The 24,477-nt window shown below is 63.0% G+C and overlaps 1 protein-coding gene across 12 annotated transcripts in view; it reads right to left on the bottom strand.

Moving 5' to 3' along the window:
* EXD3 (exonuclease 3'-5' domain containing 3) overlaps positions 1-24,477 on the bottom strand; it is a 58,934-nt gene that overhangs the window by 22,761 nt on the left and 11,696 nt on the right. For 9 of the 12 annotated variants that reach the window (XR_002340962.1, XM_021081078.1, XM_013989273.2 and 6 more), the window contains exons 3-16: positions 24,394-24,458; positions 20,047-20,220; positions 19,697-19,864; positions 14,878-14,931; positions 13,939-14,078; positions 7,861-7,958; positions 4,191-4,264; positions 3,867-3,905; positions 2,355-2,521; positions 1,946-2,069; positions 1,467-1,677; positions 1,236-1,345; positions 687-849; positions 231-382 (exon numbers count right to left, since the gene is read on the bottom strand). Coding sequence is in view for 11 of the 12 variants with exons in the window: in XM_021081078.1 (XP_020936737.1) it covers positions 231-382; positions 687-849; positions 1,236-1,345; positions 1,467-1,677; positions 1,946-2,069; positions 2,355-2,521; positions 3,867-3,905; positions 4,191-4,264; positions 7,861-7,958; positions 13,939-14,078; positions 14,878-14,931; positions 19,697-19,864; positions 20,047-20,220; positions 24,394-24,458 (1,739 nt within the window). In the remaining variant the exon portion in view is untranslated. The remainder of the gene's footprint in view (positions 1-230; positions 383-686; positions 850-1,235; positions 1,346-1,466; positions 1,678-1,945; positions 2,070-2,354; positions 2,522-3,866; positions 3,906-4,190; positions 4,265-7,860; positions 7,959-13,938; positions 14,079-14,877; positions 14,932-19,696; positions 19,865-20,046; positions 20,221-24,393; positions 24,459-24,477) is intronic. The other 3 variants (XM_013989282.2, XM_021081079.1, XM_013989280.2) reach the window with 2 other exon arrangements.

Raw genomic sequence — 24,477 nt, 5'->3', positions numbered from 1 at the left:
TTGGTGGGGGGCATGCCAGGCCTGGGGTCGGAGAGGGCTGGGGACCCTTCCTTCAGGAAGCTAGCCCATGGCTCTGTCTGGCCTCCGTCCCGGAGGGGCTGGCGTGGAGGGCGCGAGGCGCTGGGACTGCCCCCCACGTCTCCCACCCTGTGAAGTCTCCGTTTTAAGGACAGGGAGTCCCCCCGCCCGCCGAGCATCCTGATGAAGGGCCCCCCGGGGGCTTCACCCACCTGCTGGGGATAGGCCAAGGCCTGCTGTGGGAGGGGCGGCTTCTCGCTGCGGCCCGGCCTCAGGCTCCGGCCCAGGTCCCCCGACAGGTGGAAGCGGGCAGGCTCTCTGCACAGTGCCCAGTACACCTCCAGCAGGCAGTAGGCGTCAGCGGCTGGGACGAGCAAGGGTTTGGTTGGCTTTTCCGTTTTCTGTTTTGGCCACCCCAGAGGCATCTGGAAGTTCTCGGGCCAGGAATTGATCCTGAGCTGGAGCTGCGACCTACACCACAGCTGCAGCAACACCAGATCCTTAACCCACTGCACTGGGGTGGGGATTGAACCCGTGCCTTCACAGACAAGCTGGATCATTAACCCGCTGCACCACAGAAAGAACTCCTGGGACGGGCAAGACTGGCTTCAGCTTCCAGTGCGGGGGTGTGGGGGCACCGGGGGCGGGGTGTGTGTGTGTGTGCCCACCTGCATAGACCAGCTGCTCCTCGCCCAGCGGGCGCCGGTCCCAGTTGGAGAGCTGCTGCGTCTTGTCCAGGGGCTTGCCCAGCACCTGCTGCACCAGGAGGCTGAGGCCCCGAGGCCCCGCGGCACCATCCACACCTGGGGCTGGCGCGTCCACCACCCGTAGCTGCCAAGACAGCAGCTCCCGGGAGTGAGGGCTGTGCTGGGGACGGTCCTGTGTCCCCCACGACGCGCAGCACCAGGAACACGGGACACAGACGGCCAGGCAGGCCGCATCAGGTGTCTCGGGGCCACGGTCACCTGCCCAATGGCCGGCTCTGGGGCTGACATCTCAACCCCCAAGGTTGAGAGTGTGCTGAGAGTGCCTCTGAGGGGAGCCCAGGGCCCTGGAGAAGCCTGGGGACCCTGTGCTCTGGGGCCCTGGTGACCTGTGGCCAGGGAGCAGGGCCAGGGCCAGCTCGGAGAGCACAGAGAGGCCGTGAGCAAGTCCTGGCGCACAGACACCCCGCCAGCTGTGGTGAGATCCCCGCCCAGGCAGCCCCCAGCGCTGACCTGCTTGTGCACCTGCAGCAGGTCCAGGCTGCCCCGAAGCTGCTTCTGCGCCTGGGCCAGGGCAGGGCAGGAGGCGCCCAGGCTCCGCAGGTCCCCTGCCATCCCGTAACCTGCAAGCAGGGCTGTCGCTGTGATGGGCACCCAAGGAGGGGGCCCTGGCTTCACCCGGGCACCCTCCCCTGCCGCAGGCAGGCAGGCAAGGCTGGGGCACAGGGCCCGGGCTGCACTCACCCAGCTTGGTGATGGAGGGGTCTGCGAGCAGCCGGGACACCAGCTGGGAGAAGGCCTGGGGCTCCTGCCCTCTGGCTGGACTCAAGAGCTGGGGCAGGTCTAGCAGGAACACGCGGCCCTCCACGGCCACCTGCATGAGCGACGCCTGGGGCCGGCCCCCAACGCCAAACGAGGGCCTCCACTCCAGGTCCACGCTGACCACCTGACCAGGCTGCAGGCGGGCCGCTGTGAGTGTGCAGCACAGGGCCGGGCGGACAAAGCCACCTGCCTGGCCCCGAGGGCTGAAGTCCAGGGGACTGAGGGGAGGGGCTTGGCTGGCCCGTGAGCACCCACATAGACAGGGGCCAGGCCACAGGCTGGTGGCTGATGCCCAGGCCTAAGGCCCGATGTCCTTAAGCCGGGGTGCCCCGTGTAGCTGAGCTCTGAGAGGCCTTGGCAAGCAGCCCACGGAGCCAGCCACCCCACGAGCCGGGACCCACCTGCAGGAGTTCTGCTTCATGTCTGGCCAGGTCCTCCCAGGAGGCCAGGAAGCGGATGTCCTCCCTGGCGATGGGCAGCTGGTAGCAATCGTCCGTCCTGCCCTCTGAAGGCGCCTCGGCCGCGCTGGGGAGGAGCAGGGCTGCAGCACCGCCCCCGCCAGCGCCTGACGACCCGCCCAGGACAGACTCCAGGGGGCACGCGCTCAGGTCCCGAGCGAGGGCCGGGTCTTGGGGGTCTGCCCTCCTGCGGGAGTCTGTTCAGGAAGCAGGGCCTGCACCTCCCGCCCCCGCTTGTTCCCTCACTTCTAATTCCGAGACCACAGGCACGTGGGACCCAGGGGCCACTTTCTGAGGGCGGGGCCCAAGGCTGTGTCCTGCTTGTGAGCATCCTGAGCCTGGGGGCGCTCACCTCCCCTGGAGCCTGAGTCGGCTGAGCTCCGTGACCACCGTAGCTGGAAGCCGCCCCTCAGGCAGGGAGAGGTCCAGGGCACACTGGGCGACCACAGCCGCGTCGTCATGAGAGGCCAGCAGCTGGAGCAGCTGCTCCTGCAGCCACTCGTTCTGCCCCACCAGGCCCTGGGGGTGGGGATGGGGGTGGCTCTGCCGGCTCTGCCTCAAGGAGGTGGGCTCATCCTAGCAGCCCCCCAACCCCGACCTCCCCCCTCACACTGGCCCCGACCTCCCCCCCAGACTGGCCCTGAGCCCTTCAGAAGGAGGAGGTTGTCCTCTGAAGACCAGCAGCTCCCATGACCGAGGCTCCATGGCGACCGGGCCAGCTGGGACCAAGATGCTGAGGGCCTCAACGTGGTCAGGGAGAAGGGTCGCCACCTGAGCCCCCAGCCTGCCCCAGCCACGGCCTCAGCCTGGGCCCGTCTCCTGGCCTCCTGCATCTCCCCTCCGCACCCCCCCGACCCCCGCGCTGGGCAGAAGGGCAAGCGCAGCCCGCGGGGGGCACCCAGTGCCGGAGCAAGAGGCCCAGCGGCTGCAGGGGACCCCGGAGAGGGTGGGGGCTGTCCGCGGGGTCACCAGTCACTGGAACTCGGATGGGAGGGGACGGACCCCACCCTCTTGAGAGGCTCCTGCTGGCCGGCAGGCGGGGCCACCTCCCCGCACGGCTCTGTCCCCGGCAGCCCAGGCCGTCCGCTTCCCGCAGGCGGCGGGTTCCCACGTGGACGACAATATGTGGAAACCCCTCCACATTCTGCAGGATGTCCGCTGCCCTTCCGGCTGGCTCGGCCTTGGCACCCAGGGGGGACCGGCCTTCCGGGCCCTGGCTGGGGGTCCGCGTTCCTCTCCGGTGACTCACCACCCCCTGCCCGGTCACTCCAGGGGCGGCTCAGCACTGCCCTCCACTGGATGCCACTAGGGACAGCAGACCCCTGCACGTCTGCTCAGGAGAAGGCGACGCCAGCTCCACTGTCCACTGCAGAGCTGCTGTCCCGCCGCACCTGGGCCCAGAGAAGCCACCTTCCTCCCGGGCTGCTTCACCTGGGCTGGGGACAGCCCTGTGCCCACGATGCCCCGGGGTCAGGGGACAGCCCTGTGCCCGTGATGTCCCCCACCTCCAGCTCAGGCCTGGAACTGAAACTTGCAGCCCAGTGCTCTGTGCTCCTGCATCACCCAATGGGCAGATGCCTCTTTCGAGAGGCTAGTGGGCTGACCGGGCCTGAGAAGAGTCTAGAATTCCCTCTCAGTGAACATGGGGCACCCCCAGCACCTGGGAGCTCCGTCTATGGCGGGCAGGCGAGGGAGGATCTCGGAGCCCCTGCCTCACGCAGAGGGGTCCTCGCCCACTGCCCTTCTTCCGCTCTGCCTCACACCCGCCTCACCCGGCGTCCCTGCTGCAGGGGCTGACCCAGTGGGTGGTGGGCATCTGTGCCCCGGGGGCCCACCCAGGCCATTCAGGACCCTCTGAACTCACGTGCACATGCTCGACCCAGCTCTCCTGAGACAGGCTTCTCTGCAAAAGCGGACACAATGCAACCTTCCTTCCTTCCCTCCTTCCTTCCTTCTTTCTCTCTCTATCTTTCTTTCTTTCTTTCTTTCTCCCTTTCTTTCTTAGGGCTGCACCCGTGGCATATGGAGATTCCCAGGCTAGGGGTCAAATTGGAGCTACAGCTGCCAGCCTGCACCACAGCCAAAGCTACCCAATACAACCTTTCCTAGAGGTGACCCCAGGAGCATGACCTCGTTCGGAGGCCCCCCGCCGCTGGCCCTGGTTCGGGCTGGGACGGGGCACACGCACCTCTACCAGCCGCTTGTAGCACAGGTACCGCAGAGAGGCCAGGCGCTGCTGGGTGACCACGTGCGGGCACAGGGCTGAAAGAGAGGGGAGCGGGGTCCAGTGGCTCTGCCCGTCCTCCCCTGGCAGCCCCAATTCCACCCAACCCAGAGCAGCCCTCCCGGCTGCCCCATCCAGCACCCCAGGGCCCTCAGCCCGCCCCCCACCTGGCCGGCCAGTCCTCCCTGCCTCCCTGCCTGGAGCAGGTGCCTCGTCACAGAGTTCTCGGGGGTGGCAGGAGCACACTAAGGCTCCTGGCAAGTGAGGCAGAGAAGCCAGGTGACGGTGACCAGAGCACTTCGGATACGGACCGTGAAACAATCGTGAGCAGGACATTCAGAGAGAGACAAAGCCAGAAATGTCTTCAGGCCACAGGAAGCCATGCGAAGTGAAACAGCAGAAAAAGAACTCAATCTAACTTCCAGGGCTGGAAAGACAGCATCGAAATATAAGTGGTGGATGAATGTCATGGCATCTTGGATGCAGATGAAGAGAGAACTTGGAAAGTGAAAGGGGAGCTTGGATGACGCTGAAGAGAAGGGACGAAAAGCCCACAAGAAAGTGGAAGCACGTGGCCGACGGCGCGGACGCAGCGCGGCTCAGTCTCGGGGGGGGGGCGGGGGGGGGCACAATCTGAAAGACATCCTGACTGGACTTTTCTAGAGCAGACTGAAGACACCCCACAGGTCCGCAAGCCCCCTGCCTCCCAAGCAGGATAAATAAGAAGACCTCTCTGACCAGCCGGCTCACGGCGGAGCTGCAAAACAGCAGACTAAGAGCCTAAAAGCAGCGGAGGAGAAGGGAGACGGCTGTCAAAGGTGAGATGTCAGATGTCCTCCCGGCAACACACACGGCAACCCAAGCAGCTCTGGGCTCTCAGTGGGTCACGGCAGCACGTCCGGAAAGCGACTGAAAAAGCCGTCTTGACTTCCTGCGGGAGCTTTCCTCCTTAACTCCGCCGGTGCCCAGCTGGGACGGCGGGGAGCCCGCTCCTAGGTAGCCCCAGGGTAGAGGAGAAAATTGCAATACAGTTAAAAACATCTTGAGCTGAACAATAATAAAACTAAAAGCTGATAAAAACTGCAGAACATACTTAAAAAGAAAAAAGCCTCAAGATTTGATCTAGTGGGCCGAGCAGAGTATATGACAGACGGGGCTTTGGAAAAAACCAAAACAGGAGCTCCTGCTGTGGCACAGCATCTTGGGAGCACTGGGATTCAGGTTCGATCCCTGGCCAGGCACAGCGGGTTAGGGATTCTGTGTTGCCGCAGCTGCAGCTTAGTTCATGGCTTTGGCTCGGATCTGTTTCCTGGCCCAAGAGCTCTGCATGCCGCTGGGAGGCCAAAAAAACCCCCAAAGAAAACTAACAAACACAAAAACCCAGGGAGTTCCCGTTGTGGCTCAGCAGAAATGAATCTGACTAGCATCCATGAGGACGCAGGTTCACTCCCTGGCCTCGCTCCGTGGGTTAAAGGATCTGGCGCGGCCATGAGCTGTGGTGCAGGCAGCCAGCTACAGTTCCTTATTTAACCCCTAGCCTGGGAACCTCCATATGCCGCGGCTGCGGCCCTAGAAAGAAAAAGACAAAACAAAACAACTGAAGAAGGCTACCAAAAGCAAAAATCAACATGTGCACTACATCAAACTAGAAACCTCTGCACAGCAAGGGCGCAAGCAACAAAACAGAAAGGGCAGCCTATCGAGTGGAGAAAATGTTTGCAAACCACACACTGGATAAGGAGTTAATATCCAAAACTATCTGGAACCCACAACGTGTAATAGCAACCCCCCCAAATCAGCTGATTAAAAAATAGGCAGAGGAACTAAAGAGACATCTGCCCAAAGAAGACACACACGTGGCCAACACACACACGAAAAGGTGCTCAACATCACTGCCCACCAGGAAACGCTCTTCAAAGCCACAGTGACGGGAGGTCCCGCGTGGCCTCGAGATTAAGGACTCTGCATTGTCACTGCTATGGCTCGGGTCTGATCCCTGGTCCTGGGGCTTCCACAAAAGGCACGCTCCCTGCCCCACCCCCCAAACCCAGTGAGGCAACACTTCATACCTGTCAGAAGCAACAGCAAATAAGAAACGCTGCTGAAGATGTGGCGCAAAGGGAACCTGCACTCTGGCGGTGGGAATGCAAATCGATACGGCCACTGTGGAGAAGAGTACGGAGGTTCCTCACAGAATTGAAAGCGGAACTACCACAGGACCCAGGGAGTCCATGCCTGGGCATTTCCCGCAGAGGACATGACATCACTGTCTCAAAGCGACCTCTGCACCTCATGTTCAGCATCGCTCACAGCAGCCAAGACACAAACCAACCCAAGTGTCCATGGAGACACGAACGGACGGAGAAGCTGTGGTAGATACACGGGAATATTACTTGGCCACCAAAAGGATCCTGCCGTGTTCAACAACACGGTGGCCCTTGAGGACGTGGTGCTAAGTAACATGGGTCAGAGACACTGTGTGTCACTGAGGTGTGGAATCTACAAAAGCAAACTTAAATCTCTCTCTTAAGCAGAGACTGGAGGTCGCCGGAGGCGGGTGTCGGACGCGGGAAGAAGTGGAGCCCAGTGTCAGAGGCACTGCCTTCTGGTGTTACGATAAACAAGTCTGGCGTCGTAGGAACGCACAACGCCGCAGCGGCTGTAGCTAAAATACTTTCCGCGTGCATCTTAAACGCCCTCATCACAAGGCAAACCACCGCCAACACGTGAGTGACAGACACGCGCTAAACTCACTGTGGTGACGCTTTCACAGTAGAAACACACAAGTGGCCACCCTGCACGCCCGAAGGGAATGCGGCATTCCGCGTCACTTCCATCTCAGCAAGACCGGGGGCAGGGCCCGAGGAGCAGACGCTTGTTCTTTGAAAAGACTTAAAGTCCCAGCGGGGGTGATTAAGAGAAACCAAGAGACAGCGGGCAAGGGCTCCGATAACTAACATCCAGGATGCTCACCCTCTGACGGACGGCGGGGGTACGAGGGACAACTCAGGACAGGGCGTTTGGAACCCTGCGCGAAAAAGCCCACAGTCAGGTTTCCACAAGGACAGGCAAGTCCAAGGTCACAGGCCCCTTCCCACAATGTCTGGGGAAGAAACAGCCTTGGGCCAGCACAGCTGTGGGAAGAACGGGGGCCCTTCTCCGCTGTGTTTTCCTCCACAAAGCCAGAAACGCCTCAGAAAAGCGAGGTCTGAGTCCAACTTCAGCTGCGAACAGACACAAAAATCCTGAAGTAGAAGGAAGCTGGCAGACCGCACCGGGCAGTGGGTCGGTGCCAACGCAACCTGGCGGAGGCGGGGCCAGAGCAGGGCGCAAGGCTCCTTCAGCGGGTACACTCAGCCCCCACGGCCACCACGTGAGTGGCAACTTTGATAGAGTCCACATGCTCCTGAGCAGGCACAGGGTGGCATTGCCATCCTCCAGCGGGGCCAACCTACAAAACCCCATCAGCTGGCTTCCCTCCCAGAGGAGGGAAAGACCTGGGTACCCACGGCCACCGCAGGGGAGTGGCCGGCCGCGCCTCGAGGGGCTTGTGGACCCCGGTCCAGGACGAGCCACTCAGGGAAAGCGAGGCTCGGGCGCGGGGGGGCCGGCAGGGGGTGGGGGGCACACTCACCAGGGTCCAGGCCGAACCGCTCACGCAGGCGCAGGACCTGCCGACTCAGCACCCTGGGGCTCAGCCTGTCCGGCCGCCAGGCTGCCTGTGGGTGCCGTCTGCGGAGAGAAAGGACGCTTTCCTTTCGGTTGATACATTTCGAGATTTTCAGTTTCCTCAAACTCACCATGCACAGTTTTTTGTTTTTGTTTTTGTCTTTTTATGGCTGCACCTGCGACCTATGGGCGTTCCACCACGGCCACAGCAACACCAGATTCGAGCCGCAGCGGGGACCTACGCCTCAGCTCAGCCTCATCTCACAGCAAGGTCGGATCTTTAACCTGTTGAGTGAGGCCAGGGATCAAACCTGCATCCTCAAGGATACTAATCAGCTCTTAACCCACGGAGCCACAACAAAACTCCCCCATGCACAGGTTTTTTTTTTTGTTTTTTTGTTTTTTGTCTTTTTGCCATTTCTTGGGCTGCTACCGCGGCATATGAAGGTTCCCAGGCTAGGGGTCCAATCGGAGCTGTAGCCATCAGCCTATGCCAGAGCCACAGCAACATGGTATCCGAGCCGCGTCTGCAACCTACACCACGGCTCAGGGCAACACCGGATTGTTAACCCACTGAGCAAGCTGAGCAAGGGCAGGGATCGAACCCTCAACCTCATGGTTCCTAGTCGGATTCTTTAACCACTGCGCCACGACAGGAACTCCCCCGATGCACAGTTTAAAAGCTGAGTTTTCCCCGCAAGGCTCCTAGAGGTGGTGCCGCGTCTCTGCGACTCCCACCCCCGGCCCCAGTGGGCCCCCCCACCCAACGGCGGGTGTGCAGGTGGCCGACATCTGCGCCCCCCACCCCGTTGCCAAGAACTATGTGCTGTGGCCTCTGGATGATTCGGTTTGGGGCGTTCTGTCCCGACGTCTCACCGGAACGTTCCAGTTAAAAACACGCAGCTTTTACAATATCACGACCCCCCAAAAGTGACTGGCGGCTTAGCCACGCCCCCTCTCCTCTGCGGGTGGGACCTTGACCTTTGCGGGCTCTACGGGTCCTCGGCCGCCCGTCCCGCGCCTGGAGCCCACTTCACCCCCACGCGCAAGGCCAACGGCCCCTCCTCTGGCCCAGGGGGCTCCAGGGGGTGTGGGGAGTGGACCTGGGCCCCTCTGCCTCCCGCAGGGCTGGGGTCGCTTCCCTTAGCGCCGGCCCGTTCCGGCCCCTCCCGCGGCTCGGGGTCCCCGGCGGCAGCGGGCTCTGGCCCCGTGGTCCCAGGGCCGGGTCTGGAGTCAGTGCCTGCAGGTTTCTCCTCTTTCTCCCTGAATCCCCATCATCTGGATGTCCGACCTTCTTGACAGAATCTCTGATCTTTAAAGCTTTCCAATCCGATTTTCCTTGTCTGTTTTCTATGACTTTTGGGAAGACGTCTTCAAACTTGTCTTCGAAATTGCCTCTCCCGGGAGCCTCGCCCGCCTGCCCGCCATGTACTTCACTGACAAGGCTGTTGTGTATTCGGGAGACCAACCTTTGTACAGCTGTGGCATTTATTCCAGATGCAGAATCTCTCTAAAGGTCTTGATCCCAGCTTTGGGGGTTGCTTTTAAGTGTTCTTCTGCTTCCTCTGAGCTCCAGACAAGCTGGCCAGGTCTCAGGGCCCTGGCCGTGTGCCCTGTTCGGGGGCTTTTTTTGTGGGGGTAGAAACTGGCAAACTGATGCTAACAGTCATACAGACGCAAAGGGTTCACAATGACGAAAACATCTTGGAAAGGGAAGAACGGAGCTGGAGGCTTAGCCCGACTCAGGGTTTCCTATAAGGATCTGTCATCAAAGCAGGGGCTCCTGGCTTTAGGACAGACCAGCGGGTCAGAGGAACAGAAGAGGGAGAGGCCCACACATGTAGGAACGACTGACGAAGGCACAAAAGCAACTTGGGGAGAAAGGACAGTCTTTTACAACAGATGCTGCTGGAACAATTAGACGTCAGATGCTAAAGAAAGAAAAAGAACCTAGTACTGCATTTGACAGTCATCTAAAGGACAATAGGTCGGAGTGTAAAGTCTGAAATTATAAAACTTCCAGAGAGAAACCAAGGCGACGACGTCTGTGGCCTTGAGCCAGGCGGATTTCTTAGCTATGACACTAAAAGCATGACGTGGGCGCTCCCTTCACGGCTCAGCGGCTAACGGACCGGACTCGGATCCGTGAGGACTCGGGGTCGATCCCTGGCCTCGCTCCGGGGGTTAATGATCCCGCACTGCCGCGAGCTGTGCTGTGAGTTGCAGACGTGCCTTGGATTCCCCCTTGCTGTGGCTGTGGTGTAGGTCAGCAGCGGTAGCTCCAATTAGACCCCTAGCCCGGGAACTTCCATATGCCGCAGGTGTGGCCTAAAAAGAAAAAAAAAAAAGCTTGATGCAAAATTTTTTTTTGCTTTTTAGGGTCGAACCCATGGTATATGGAGGTTCCCAGGCTAGGGATCTAATCGGAGCTGTAGCTGCCGGCCTACACCACAACCAGAGCAATACCAGATCCAAGCCGCGTCTGCAACCTACACCACAGCTCACGGCAACACTGGATCTTTAACCCACTGAGTGAGGCCAGGGATCGAACCTGCGTCCTCATGGATGCTAGTCAGATTCGTTAATGCTGAGCCACAATGGGAACTCCCCCCAAAAAAATTTTAATTGATCAATCGGACTTCAACAATTTAAGAACTTCCGCTATTTGAAAACCAGCATTAAAAGAATAAGAAGATGGGCCATCTTTGCCACGCACAGGGCGAAATGTCTGCACATAACACGTCTGATGAGGGACTTGAATACCAACCACATTTCCAGCCTCTCAGAATTCAGTACTGTGAACACAGTCACCCTGATGAAGCAACCTATAAAAGACGGAAGAGCTAACTCACCAAAGACACACAGACGGCAGAGGAACACATGCAAACAGGCTTCACGTCATCAGCTGTTAGGAATCAAACCACAAGCGGACCCCGAGGCGCCCGGCGAGGATGCGGCAGCAGGGACGCCTGTTTGCCGCGGGAGGAAGCGGGACAATGCAGGCACGCTGGCACGCGCTGGGCAGCTCCTCAAAGCATGAAGAGACGTCTACCACGCGGCTGGGCGTCGCACCCCAGGGCATTTACCCAGGAGAAACGACGGCGCAGGTCCACGCGGAGACCAGGGCGAGTGTTCACAGCAGCCGTGAGTGTGACACGCAGAGACCGGAAACAGGAGTGGCCGTGGCCCACCCACCCACGGCGACACTGCTCGGCAACAGAGAAGGAAACCGGGTGAACCAACCTCAAAGGAATTGTGCTGGGGGAAGAAGCCACAGGACAGAGCCCCACTTCTACGATGCTCTAGAAAATGAAAAGAATCTGCAGTGACACAGCGCAGGTCAGCGGTCCCTGGAGATGTGGGGGGGGCGCCTCAGGACATCGCCTGTGCTGATGGCGTCCTGGACACACATATTTCAAAAGTTACAAAACTTTACACTCCAAACACACTGTTCACTATATAGTAACAGTCTCTCTAATAACATTTCAAATTGCTTGCTGTAGTTCTATTAGTTTCAGTAACATTATCAGATGAAGGAAATTTCCTTTTAGTTACAGTTTGCTGAGAGTTTCTTTTTTTTTCTTCCTTTCTTTTTTTTCTTTCGTTTTTTTTTTTTTGCCTCTTCTAGGGCAACACCCGCGGCATATGGAGGTCCCCAGGCTAGGGGTCGAATCAGAGCTGTAGCCGCCGGCCTGCACCACAGCCACAGCAACACCGGATCTGAGCCTTGTCTGCGACCTACACCACAGCTCACGGCAGCGCCGGACCCTTAACCCCATGAGTGAGGCCCAGGGACTGAACCCACGTCCTTACGGTTCCTGGTCGGGTTTATTTCTGCTGCACGTGACGGGAATGCCTCTATAGTCTGGCCTTTGCTGGAATGTCCCATAGCTGGAATCTTAGCGTATGAGGGCTTTTCAGTTTGGCTTCTCTCACTCTGCAACATGCATCTCCATCCCCCCGGGTCTTTTCGTGGCTTGGTCCCTTTTAATTTTTTATTTATTTATTTTTAGCTTTGAGTAACACTTCAATTCCCGGACGGACTGCCGTGCATTTATTTCACCCACCCGCCCCAGCCGTCGTGATTCAAAGGGCTGGCAGTTATGACAAAGCCGCTGTAAACATCCACAAGCAGGTTTTTGTGTGGACAGAGGTTCTCGATGCCTCTGGGGAAGCACGAAGGAGCATGGGGGTCTGATCACACGGTTTGGTTTCGTAAGGAAGCGCCAAGCTGTCCTTCGAAGGGCTGCCCTGCCCTGCTTCCCCACCTGCAGGGAGTGGGTTCCTGATGCTCCACGTCGTCACCAGCATTTGGTGGCATCGGGGCTCTGCGTCTGGCTGTCCCAGCAGGCGGGCAGCGGTATGGCGTTGTTCCAACGTGCGCTTTCCTGACAGCACGTGGCGCGGCGGCCTCATGTGCTTGGCCGCCATCTGGGTTTCTTTGGCTAAGTGTCTGTTCAGATCTTTGGGCTCAGTTTATTTGCTTTTTATTTTTTAATTTTTTTGGTCTTTTTTAGGGCCGTACCTGTGGCACATGGAGGTTCCCAGGCTGGGGGTCAAGTCGGAGCTGTAGCCCCGCCCTGCACCACAGCTCACAGCAACGCTGGATCCTTAACCCACTGAGCGAGGCCAGGGATCGAACCCGCACCCTCATGGTCACTAGGCAGATTTGGTAACAACTGAGCTACGACGAGAGCTGCTGGATTCAACTTATTTCAGAGATAGAGAAGTAGTCAGATTTTCGGTTTTTTCAGTTTGTAAACTGTGCTTTGCAAAAACTTGGTCTGTTACATCTGTGTTGTCAGACGTACCTGCATCAAACTGTAAACCACACCTATTACCGTTCCAGCGTCTGCGAGGCCTGCGGTCCTGTTCCCACTGGCATTCCCGGCGTGGGTGCCTTGCATCTGACCTCTTCCTTCCTTAGCACCGCCTCGTCATCTGTGCCTGAATCAGTCACGGTGTCGGGGGTCGCGGCCCTCTCCAGCACCAGCAGGCCTCTCCGTTCATTGCACAGACCACAAAGGAGGGCGTCTCTGCCTGCCTTTGCACCACTCCAGACTCGAGGGGTGTGACGTCCAAGGCATTCTGCTCTCTCAGCATCAGGGTTTTCATCCCAGGCTGTTCCCCAGGGCGCCTTGCTCCTTTCCGTGGAGGATGGTGTCTGGAAGCCAAGGCCTGGTGCTGGGGTGCTCCCACTGCAGGCGTCCTTGCTCCGAGCCCGTCAGCATAGAGTGAGGACACCTGAGGTCACCATTAACTGAAGCCAGTCTCCCCTGCCAGAGCTGACCACAGGCCTTGCCCACTCTCCCGCTCTCCACCGTGCGTCTCCCTGCTTCCTCACCGGCAGGCACCGAGCAGTGGCGACTCATGTGCCTGGCCTGCTGCCACACATGCTGTCTACTTCGTAGGATGTGACGTCACGGCAGCCCTTGGAGACAGAAGGAGCCCGTTTGAGGGATGTGGAAACTAGCCCAGTGAGAGTGGCTCGCCTGCAGCTCCAGGGGGGGCCTGCACGCGGAGCCCAAGGCCTGATTCTTGAGCGAGCCGGGCCAGGCTGCTCGGTGCTGGGATACGGCGCCCAGCGCAGCAGCCGCCCGTGGAGAGGTGGCCAAGGAAGCTTAGCAGCCTGCTCCCCGAGGGCCAGCCCGGGTAGGCGGGAGGGAGCCCTTCTCCCTCCAGATGCCCACATGCGCACACACGTGCACAGGCCAGGCTCCCTGCCGGCAGCCTGCCACTTCTCGTGACTGCTGGGACGGACCCCGCACGGCAGGGGCTCCGCAGAGCTGCATTAGGCGAGGGGGACGAGGAAGCGGCCGGGGACGGGGTGCGGCCCAGGACTGCGCAGGAGGGCGGCACCGGCACCGGCACCGGGGAGACCGATGTCTGCATCTCAGACGCGGCCACTCTCCCGCCTGGTGGCTGCCAGACCAGCCTCCTGGCCCCAGAAGCAGGCCCCCGCCGACCAGGGTGGGCCGCCCGCCTGGGCCGGAGCATGAGAGTGCCTGCCGCTCTGCCCCCACCCTGGGCCCCTGGGGCTCACCTGGCCACGACATGGACGTCAAAGCCCGGCCGGCACCAGGAGTCCAGGAGGGACAGCAGCCTCCGCTGGAGGCCCGGGAAGCCGTCCACGTAGCGCTCCACGAGGCCCAGCTTGTCCTGGAGGAGCAGGGGCGTGCTCATCTGCGGGCAAAGGCACCCTCAGGCCGCAGGCCCACTGCAGGCCTCGGCCCTGCAGCCAGGACCCCAGACTCACTTCCACCCCAGTGCCGGGAGTGGCCAGGGCGTCGGGGCCGAGGGGGCGAGTGCGAGTGTCTGAGGGCCTCCTGCAGCCCCACGCCCAGCTCATGGCCTGCACCCCTCCCAGGCCTTGTCCCCGGGGACGCCGTGGTCACCCCCCCTCCATCGTGAAGGACGGGCGGTCCAGAGGCAGGAGGGTCCTGGAGGAGCCCTGAGTGCCCTTGTCTTCACCAGCTGGGGGGGCAGGATGGAGACTAACCACCAGCAGTGGCCTGGCATGAGCTGACCTGAGCCTTCCAGGAGGCCCTGAGGGAGCCCCTGGCCGTGCTGCTGGGCGCTGGGCCACACCGGCCATGCCCCTGCAGACCCAGGCCCGGACAAAGCCCCCTCCCAGTGGCCCCTGCAGAGGATCCCTCCTCGCCCTCCCCCCTCCCCCATGTGGCCACAGAGGTCAGGCTGTCTGGAGGCCGGACTGGACAAGGGCAGGGCTCCAGGTGGGTGGTCCCCACGGGAACCCTTCCGGCCACTGGCGAGCAGGGGAGCCAGTTCGGTGGGCTCCTTGGCGGCCACTTTCCCAGCCGGTTTCACCAAGGCTCCTCCCTGCCCCCCCCCCCACGTGGGAGGTGGTCACATGTGACCCCGCCCCCCAGGACTCTGGGGTGGGAACAGCCCTAAGCGGTATTTCTGGAGACCTGGGTGTGGCCCCAGCCTGACCCACAGCTGATGTGAGAAGGACGCTCACCTCTTCAACATCGAGATGGGGCTGCAGCCGCAGCTTCGTGCTCAGCACGACAGCCTGGAAACAGAGGCAGTAGATTAGGCTGGGGCTGGGGGACACGCAGTGCCACGGTGGGGGGCCCTGCCCTCAGCATGGCCACCAGGCACAGTTTCAGCCCTGTGGGACCTGGAATTAGGAAGGGTCCCAGCCCCTCCACAGCCGGGGCTGAGCCAGGCTCCAGGTGCGGCAGGGTGGGTAGAAGACCCCTGTGCCTCCTCCTCTGGGGGGTGTAGCCTCCAGGTGCCCAGGTGGTTGGGGCTGGGCTGCTGCTGAGTGGGTAGAGGATGGAGAGGACAAGGGTCCAGCCACCTTCCCAGTCGGTGCTCTCGCCTGCCCTGTTCTTCCCTGAAGCATCCGCACCCAGCCAGGCAAGCGCCCAGCAAGACGTTCACCGGGCCCACGGCGGGGGGGCCCTCTGTGCACCCCAGGTCTCAGGGAGCCTGCCCTGACAGGTGGGGCTCCTGGGGCCTCCGTGCATTTGCCACCGGCCGCACTGTGTGCTGGCAACACCACTAAGTCTGTGCGAGGGGGGCGGGCTGGCCCAGGTCCCGCGCGGCCGACCGGGGTGGGCCGGGGGCTTGCAGAGAGCTGCCCCAGGATCCGAGGGGCAAGGGGCTCAGCACGCACCCACGCCCGGGCAGCCCGCCTGAGCCGCCTGCCCTGCTTGGGGGCGCGGATCCGCCTGGACTCAGCAGAAAAACGGTGCGGCCCTGAGCTCCCGCACGTAGCGCAGGCCGCGCTGCTATTAATAATTTCCATACATCGCGCTCCCATTACGAGCAAAAATAACTGGCCGCGCAGCCTGCGCCCCGCCCCCCGCAGCCACAGAAAGGCCCAAAATAGCGGCCTGGGAAAGGCTGCTCCGGCCGGAGGCCGGGATCGCGGGGCGGGGGCGCGGGGCTGGGGGCCTCTCCCTGTGCGGCGCTGACCCGGCGCCTCCGCGGCCTGGCGGGGGTCCAGGAGCTCAGCCTCGGCCAGGCCCCCCCGCCCCCCGGGGGTGTGGGGGGGCGGGCAATGGAGGAGGTGGGTGGGCCAGGGGAGGGGGATGGGCCAGGGGAGGGCGGGACCGGGGGAGGAGCCAGGGTTTGAGGAGAGGGTTCAGGGCTTGGGGGAGGGGCCCAGGGCTGTGGGCGGGGTGCAGGTGCCACTGCATGGGGGCCTTCCCTGGGGGCTACTCCAGCCTCCCAGGATGGCTCTGACCTCTTCTCAGGAGATCCCTTGAGAGGTCCAGGGAGATGTGGGCCCTCACCCGGGAAGGCCGAGTGCACAAGCTGGTGGCCTCACACTGGGTGCTCAGAACCTGGGGTGGTCTGAACCCCACTACCAGTGTCCTCCACCTGCTGTACCCTCGCGTGCGGTCCAGGCTCTTGCCGGGCCAGTGTCTGTGCCTGGACTTGGCCGGGCCAGGCCAGGGCTGGAGAAGGGGCTGTGGGAGGGACAGCTGGACCCTCCCACCCTCCAGACCAGGCCCAGGGCCCGTGACTCAGGAGGGGTGAGGGGGAAGCGGGGCGCAGAGGGGAGCCCCGCCTCTGTGACTCTGCTGGACTATCAGCCTCCATCATCCTGGGATCCAGCTGCCCAATGGGCCACCCCTCCATTCAGGAATTCTGAATCCCAGAGCGAGGCCTCAGGCTGGGGTGGGTAGCCTGGGACAGTGGCCTATGCCACAGTCAGGGTGAGGCCAAGGGCAGGCTGGGCACTGCTCTTGGAGCAGCAGGAGGAGCCCCTGGAGGCAGCCTGGAGGGTCCTCACCCCAGGGCCCCGGGCCTGCCTGGACCGCCTTCCTTCCAGGAGCCAGCAACATCTGTCCGGGGAGCTACTGTGCCCACCTCAACCAGCTCACCCTCTGCCCTGCAGTCAGGGCCTGGCCAGAGGTGCCCACACAGTGGCGCTGCGTCCACTGCTGTGGAGAGTGTGGGGGGCCAGTGTGGAGGGATGGGCAGCGCTTGGCGCTTGGCCCCACCCCTGGGTGAGCGGCTCCCGAGGCTGCGCTCGCCCCTGGAGGCTGACCACGCTCCAGAGGTTTCGGTGCCCCTTCTGCCTGCCTCCTCCAGGGCAGGCCCGGCCGGAGCTCTCTGTGCACCCAGGGTGCCCTCTCCCGGCAGGCGGCCTTCGTGGATGCTGAGGGGTGTGGCCGGAGTGCCCAGGGCTGGAAGGCCAGGGACACCCTCGGGGACAGTCTGGGAAGTGTCCCCGGCCTGCACCGGCCGCCCAGGGGGTTTCTGTGCCCTGAGGCTGTGGCGGAGGCACAGGACAAGGAGGGGGCTATTTGGCCTCAGCCACAGGAGGGCGCCCAACTCCACTGGCACCTGGCATGGGGGCAGGGCATGGCTGGCAGCAGAGCCACCTCCTGCAGGAAGCCCCCAGGCCTGGCCTCTGTCTTAGTTCTATGGGGCCTGGCTTAGAATTGGTTTCTGGTCATTTCTCAGGCTGAGATTCTGCTGAGGTGACAAGAGGCCAGGCTGCCCACTGGTCACGTGGGGGGCCCAGCAGGTGTCAGAAGATCACCTACAGGTCTGGGACCCAGGCCAGGGGTGGGGAGCAGGGGCGGTGGGAAGAGGAGAGGGCCTGGACCCACAAAAGGTAACTGCCCAGGGCTGGGGCCACCTGGCACCTTGCTGGCCTCCCTGACCTCTGCCCTGGAGGAGGAGAGCCGGCCGTCCTGGGGCTGGTTGGCAGAGGTGGGCAGCGGGAATCTCCAACCAGACAGGCCCCCAGAGCTGCTGCTTTGGGGAACTAAGAAGACCAGAGGGGCTGGGGCAAGCACGGCACAGAACCCCAGGGCTGCCCACTTGGCCAGCAAGTGACCAGGCCGCCAGGACAGGCTTGCCTCCCACCTTTGTAACTCAATGCGGGCCTGGAGCCAAGTCTCCCCCCACTTTTTTTTTTTTTTTAAAGCAAAGCTATCTTTTACCTTGATAAGCTGTTTAAAAAATGTAAATAAAATAACTCAGTAGACAAAAGCGGGCATTCACCCCGCCGGGCCAGCCGCCGCCTCGACATGAAATATCGCAGCACATTAAGTCGTGAGTCCCGGCTAATCCGAGCGGACAGGCCTGAATGCGGCCCCTTCGGGCGGCGCGGCGGTGGGCACTGGAGCATGCACCGCCTGCCGGGCGGCCCCGCTCGGGGACAATGGCTTTTCTTCGCAGAAGGGGCCTGTGCGGGACAAGAGCCCCCTTTGTGTGGGATTCCTGCCTCCGAGCGCGAGGGAGGCGCATTCAGTGGCCCAGACACTCTTTGAAAGGCCGGGGTGTAACAGGAGACGCGGGGACGCTAGCCGGCCCTCTGCCTCCCCGCGCTCCGCAGCCACGGCGCCCATGCGCCCAGCCGGCTGCCCGCGCCACGTGAGCCAGCCCGGGGCCATTGTCCCTGCAACGCCATCTTGGCCCCCAGGCGTCCCCGGGAAGCGGGCCGTGGGATGGGCCTGGGCGCGGCCGGGGTGCTGGCCACACCCCACGCCCACGAGCACACTGTCCCCGAGGCAGAGAGGGAGGTGAACCCCGAGCCTCTGGACGCCTGGCCGCTGGCTCTGGGCCGGGCGCAGGGACAGCTCCACCCCCCACGTGGTCAGGGCTGCATCTCAGGCGCCAGAGCCTCGGCTCCCACACCTGCAGCAATGGCCCAAGGAGCGACCCCCCAGGCCCCTGCAGGCCCCACCGCTCCCGACGGCCTTTCGAGGACAAGGCAGCCCTAGTGCTCCTCCTGTGGACACGGAGACCACAGCCTCAGGGCTCCCTCTTGCTCTCAGAACCTTCTGGACTTCAGTAAAAAACCAACCCTGTCACAGGGGAGCCTCAGCAAGGCCACTGAGCTTCCAAAGCCCCAAATTCTCACGCAGAGACCTGCAGCCACTAAGCCCCACCTGTGCTGTCCTGGCCCAGCCCTTCCCACCAGGGGTCCAAGCGCCCTCTCCCTGGGCGGCCCTCCACACTGGCCGACCTCGACCCCTGCCAGCATAAGCCCCACGGCTGAGCTTCTGGAAACTGCCACTGTCCTGCTCAGGGCCGGTCGGGGGTGGGGGGCCAGAGCCGGTGGGAGGGGACGGAGGGGAGCCAGCAGGGCCCTCAGGAGTCAGACCTTCCCACTGACCTGACCCTGTCTGAGTGACCCAGAAAACAGGCGGGGTGGACACCACCCAGAGTGCAGCCCCCTGGCGCCGGGCAGGGCCCCAGAACAGGTCCAGGATGCTACGGCACCCTAGATGCCCAACACATGCCCCAACCCACCCGGCCTGGGAGCAGAGTGGCTGCAGGCCCCCACAAGGACCTGCAGAGAGGGTCTGTCCTCAGGAGTAGCTGCTGGGCCATGCCAGCACTGGGCCGAGGGACCGCGAGGGTGAGCCTGGGCAGAAGGAGAGAGAAGCTGGCCTGGTGTCTAGCCTGGGCCCGAGGGGCGGCCCTTGTGGGCACAGAGTTGGCTGTGAGCTCCTCCCACACTGGCTCTGTTGTCCCCGAGAGCGTTTCCAGGAAGGGGAGAGGAGGTGAGGCCACAGTGTCCCAGGAAGTGGCTCTGCCGTGGGGACGCCTGGGCCTGCCCATGGGTGACTGAGAGGCCGGTGGGCCCCGGGGAGGAAGGGCCCTGGGTGTGGCGCAGACCAGGTAGGGTGTGGGGGTGGATGCCAGGCACGAACCCGAGCCGCCCGGGCGGCTGGTCCCCGAAGCCTCCCCCGAGACGGAGGGGGCAGAGGAAGCCCTCCCACCCAGCCTGGCTCCTGCCCACCTGCTGACTCACGCGAGGGTCGCGCGTCCCGGGCCCAGAGCCCGGCGAGGGTCTCACTCACTTCTTTGAACCTGCCCTCCTGGCGGAGTCGGTGGACGTGAGCCAGCAGGGGGCTGCGGTCTGCGTCCTGCAGCTGGAAGATGCTGACCAGAGGCTCCACGAGAGCCGGGGGGCTCTCCACGAGGATCTTGACTGCACGCGCCTGCAGCTGCCTCAGCCCTGGGCCGCCCTGGAAGCCCAGACACAGCCTCAGGGGAGGCAGCAGCCTGAGGCCAGGCGGGCAAGCAGGGATTGGGCAGGGGCCCAGAAGGGGAGGCCAAGAGCTCCCCCCCTCCCCGCCTCTGTCGGGGGTGCCCTCGGGCCGGTACAGGGCAGGGAGGGACGGGGCTTTGGAACAGGCCGAGGGCTCACCTGGGGTGGCCCCGGGTGCGGCCGCGCCTGCAGCCAGCGCTTCAGCTCGCGGGCCACCCAGGCCTCCAGGGAGGGGCCCCTCCCCCGCCAGCCCCGGCTGCCATCCAGCATGTCCAGGAGTCCAGCGAGCGGGTCAGCCAGCGCAGCGAACCCCCTCCAGGCTTCCTCCTGGAGCTGTGGAGACACAAGACCTCGTTGTCGCAAACACCTCCCTGCAGGCTGTCCCCACCTGCCCAGAGACGCCAAAGCGGAGCGTGTCCAGCACTGCCTTCGCCCAGCCGGTCCCTGGCACGGCGGCCGTCTAGGTCGACGGTCCCGCAAAGGTCCTGAGCCAGACCCCAGCAGCGCCCCTCTGCGCCCTGAGCACCTGTGCGATGCGTCAGCAGGGCCCAGCAAGTGACAGGAAATGGAAAACAGGGAAGAAGAAGCCATAGTGAAAAATGCCTTTGGCCTGCTTTTCCACCTCATGTGCAGCAGAGGCTCTGGGAGTCAGAGCTGAGAGATGAAAAGCAAGCACAGGCATGGTCCCGGCCGCCCACGTCCGGGGACCAAAGTGTCTCGTGATGGACTTCAGAACAGCCGGGCGTCCTCTGCGTGACCCGCAGGCCCAGGCCCCGGTGCCACCGCCTGCCCTCCACGCTCCACCTGTTCTGGTTGTTCAGGTCAGTACAACGCCCGCGATCAAGGACCTGCTGGGGTCCAGCGAGGGCCGAGCTGCGGTGTCAGGCTGTGAGCTGGGGGGCTGCCCCCACACCCAAGGCCCCTCTGGAAGGGGCTGTGCTCGCTGTGGCCTGAGACAGCTCTACCCAGACCCTGAGGACAGCCGTCGCCCTCCAGGATGGGTAGGCGAGGCCACAGCACATTGCGGGGTCTGGGGCCACCGTGGGGCCACGTCCCGCATCGCCACAGGAGGAGTGGTATCTCCCCCAGGACTCCCCCCGCCCCCCCGCCCCGGCTCAGGAAAAGGAAAGCCTTAGAGGACCCTGCCCCGGCCTCCAGCACAGTGGCTCCAGGTGCCGACAAGCCAGCGCCTCTGCTTGGAAGGCGGGCTCTGGGTAGCACGTGTGTGGTTTCTCCACGGGCAGTGCCCGCCCAGCCCTCGCCCCCCAGCCCCTTGCCACCAGCAGAGCAGAGGGTGTGCGGCCAGCCACGGGCTGGGGCAGGCGCTGGAGGAAGAGACCCCTCGGCTCTGGGCCAAGCACCCACAGACCAGTGGCTTCAAAGAGGCTTCTCCCAAGGAGCGGCCGCCGTTCCTGACCACAGGCAGCAGTGGGTGGCGGGGGCTGCAGGAAGGAGGGCCCAAGAGGAGCCCGAGACCCTTCCCAGCAGGATGGCCCCGGGAGCCCCAGGCCTGGTCCATGAGGAGGGGTGGAGCCGCAGGGCCAGCTCTTTCCTGGGGGGCGTCCAGCCTTCCTCCTCGGAGAGCCCCTCCTGAGGTGACCAGCGAAGCCTGGTCAGGGCACAGGGAGGAAGTGGGCCTGTCCTTCTGAGTTCTGACTCGCTGGCTTGGCTGGGCCCAGGGCCCTGCCTCCTCCCTGGAAAAGCTCTGAAGAGCTGCTCAAGGGACCTGCAGCTTTGGGGGCCCCGGGGAGCGGGCTGTGCACTGCTCTCTGGCCTAGCCTGGAAAGGCAGGGAGCCTTACCCTGGCGCAGCCAGTCCTCCCAGCCGCTGATGCTGGACCGTCTCGGCCCTCAGCCCAAGGCGCTCAGGGCAGAGGGGCCGCGGTGGAGAGTGGCCACACCCAGAGCAACGTGGCCCTGCTCCTTCCCCGGGACCACGTGGAGGTGACATTCACTGGGCCCTGCAGCCCTGGCTGTCAGCTGTGTCACCACTGAGGGCCCAGGTGGCTCCCTGATCTGCCCTTGCGCCTCCCCCCTGGGGAGCAGAGACCTGGAGCAGCCGCCGGGACCCCCCAGGATCCTGCTGACAAAGCCTGGGTCGCGGCCTCCCACCCACCTGGTGACGGAGACTCAGGGAGGCCACCCGCCCCATGGCCCTTCTCCCCCGGGGCTCTCACCTGGGGAGGCACCTCTCAGGCCTGGGGGCCGGGCGTCACCTGCGTCCTGCCTGTGAGCCCGCCCCCCCACGGCACCTCCGCTGTGCTCAGCCCACGGCCCTGAGAACCCACGTGGAGTGGTGGGTGGCAGGGCGGGGACAGGGGCCGTGGCCCCACCCCGGACGATGCCCTCCCCGGGACGAACCCAGAGCAAAATCCACTAGGTTTCCGTGTCATGCGAAAACCATCTGGGGAATTTGGCACGACAACCGCAAACGCAACGCCGACATGCCCTCGAGCACTTGGGCAAACTGGCAGCTCTGTTCCAAAGACCCGAGAAAGGAAACGGGGCAGAGCGGGCAAAAGAGGGGACCCAGGGCTGCCTTGGGTGCCCACACCACATGGGCTGGAGCCCTCGGGGGGGCCCCTGGGGAGGGTCCACGCTCAGCGAGACGGCACAGGACGCACGGGAGCAAGTCCCCATGAGCGCAGCCCAGCGGGGCAGCGCGGGCTCCAGGGGCGAAGGGTCAGCAGCTGAAACAGAAAAGGAAGGAGGTCCCAGCGTGGCCCAGCAGGAACCAATCTGACCAGTATCCACGAGGACGCAGGTTCAATCCCTGGCCTCGCCCAGTGCGTTAAGGATCCGGCGCGGCTGTGAGCTGGGGTGTGGGTGGCAGACGCGGCGCAGATCTGACATTGCTGTGGCTGCGGTGTAGGCTGGCAGCTGCAGTTCCCCTTTGACCCCTGGCCTGGGAACCTCCATATGCTGCAGGTGTGGCTCTAAAAAGACCAAAAAAAAAAAAGGAAAAAAAGAAAAGAAATATGCCCCAAGTATGCAAGAAAAGCATCGTCACAAATAAGTGAAGAACAAGACACGGTGGCCCTGATGTGGCCGTGGGGCCCCTCTTGTGGCTACTGATCCTGTGGCTACTGGGCCTCATGCACCAGCGTCCAGCCCGCCTGCTGCTCGACCCACTCGTGGGGACCCAGGACCAGGCTGACAAGCGAACGTGTGTCGCTCTAGGCAGGAACTTTGAGAGACAAACAAGCAGTGAACCCTGAACCACCCACGGAATTAGCCTGTGCTGAGCAAACACAGCACGCGGCCCGGCTCCTCCACAGCCCAAAGCGGCCGGTAAACAGGTATCAAGACACGTCCCTGCGTCTCTTTGGAAATGAAGACATTGGCCGAAGGCGACACAGTGCAAGTCAGAAAACAGCGCCGTCGGAACCCACACACCAAAGCGGTGAGCACAGAGCCCAGGGAGGCTCAGCTTTAAGCTCAGCGTCAGAAACAACCTGGTTCCTTGGTGGTGGTCAGCGGCAACCGGGGCCGAGCTGGGGCCCCAGGAAGAGGGCAGGGCCGCGGCCAGTCTCAGCGTCTCGGGCGCGAAGAGCCTCCAGCCGAAAGTGCGCTGACACGGAGGAAGAAGGAAGGGAGCCTTGGAACCAGCACAACCCTTACGGAGCCCGAGTCACCCAGCGCCCCTGGCCGGCGGCGTCGCGCTGGGCCAAACCTCCAGGGACAGAGGGACGCAGGGACGCTCTCCAGCCCCACGTGGGAGGGCAGAGAACACACAGCGCCCCCAGCCCATGAGCAGGCAAGCCGCTCCCACAGCCAAGGCCCCAACAAAGCGACCGTCCTTCCTGTTTCTGAGTTTCAACCTCAAAGCCACGGGTACAAAACCAAAAAGTCAAGGTTTGGCTTTTGCAAAAACTCTGGATTTCTCCACCTGGTGGCTGGAGATGGCTGCAGAGAGGCAGCCAACCAACCAAAGCCATGAGGCTCAGTGCAGGAGCCCGGGCGCGTCCGGAGCCAGCTAGCTGCCTGTCCCGCACCCGAAGGCACCTGGAGCTGACCTGCTCAGACACCTGCCCAGCGAGTCTGCCCCCTTGGCGGGCTGCAGGAGGCAAGGCTGGCACCAGAGGACAGGCCTTGTCCCTCCAGCCACTCGTGGGCCCTGTGGCCTGTCCTTCCCAGCAGCCAGCGTGGCCTCAGCCTTCGGCTGCCTCGAGGGAGCAAAGTGCAGGTTGGGGGCTGCCGAGGGTCAGTACCCCTCCCGGGCTGCAAGCTGAAGCTGCCCTCCTGGCCCAGGCCACAGCGGAACATGGATGGGGTGGGGGCAGCGGCTGCTTCTGCAAGACCCCTGAGTGGCCGTGCCCCCCACCCCCTGCCATCCTGCTGGGCTGTCCTGCCACCCTCTATGGGAGAGGAGGCAGTGGGCACGGCCTGCCAGGTGCCCTGTGCAGCCTGGAAGCTGGGGGACTGTATCTACCAGCATGTCCCTAGGACAGTGGGTGAGGCGGCCTGCTGAGGCTGGCAGCCAGGTGCCCAGAGCTGGCACACTCACCTGCCGCAGCTGCCGAGTGGACCACAGCCTCTGCAGGGCCTGCAGGAACAGGAGCGGGCCACAGCCTGAGGGGACAAGACAGAG

The sequence above is a fragment of the Sus scrofa genome, unplaced genomic scaffold (genome assembly GCF_000003025.6).
Source record: "Sus scrofa isolate TJ Tabasco breed Duroc unplaced genomic scaffold, Sscrofa11.1 Contig1206, whole genome shotgun sequence".
Lineage (NCBI taxonomy): Eukaryota > Metazoa > Chordata > Mammalia > Artiodactyla > Suidae > Sus > Sus scrofa.
This window is presented reverse-complemented; position numbering and strand designations above follow the sequence as displayed.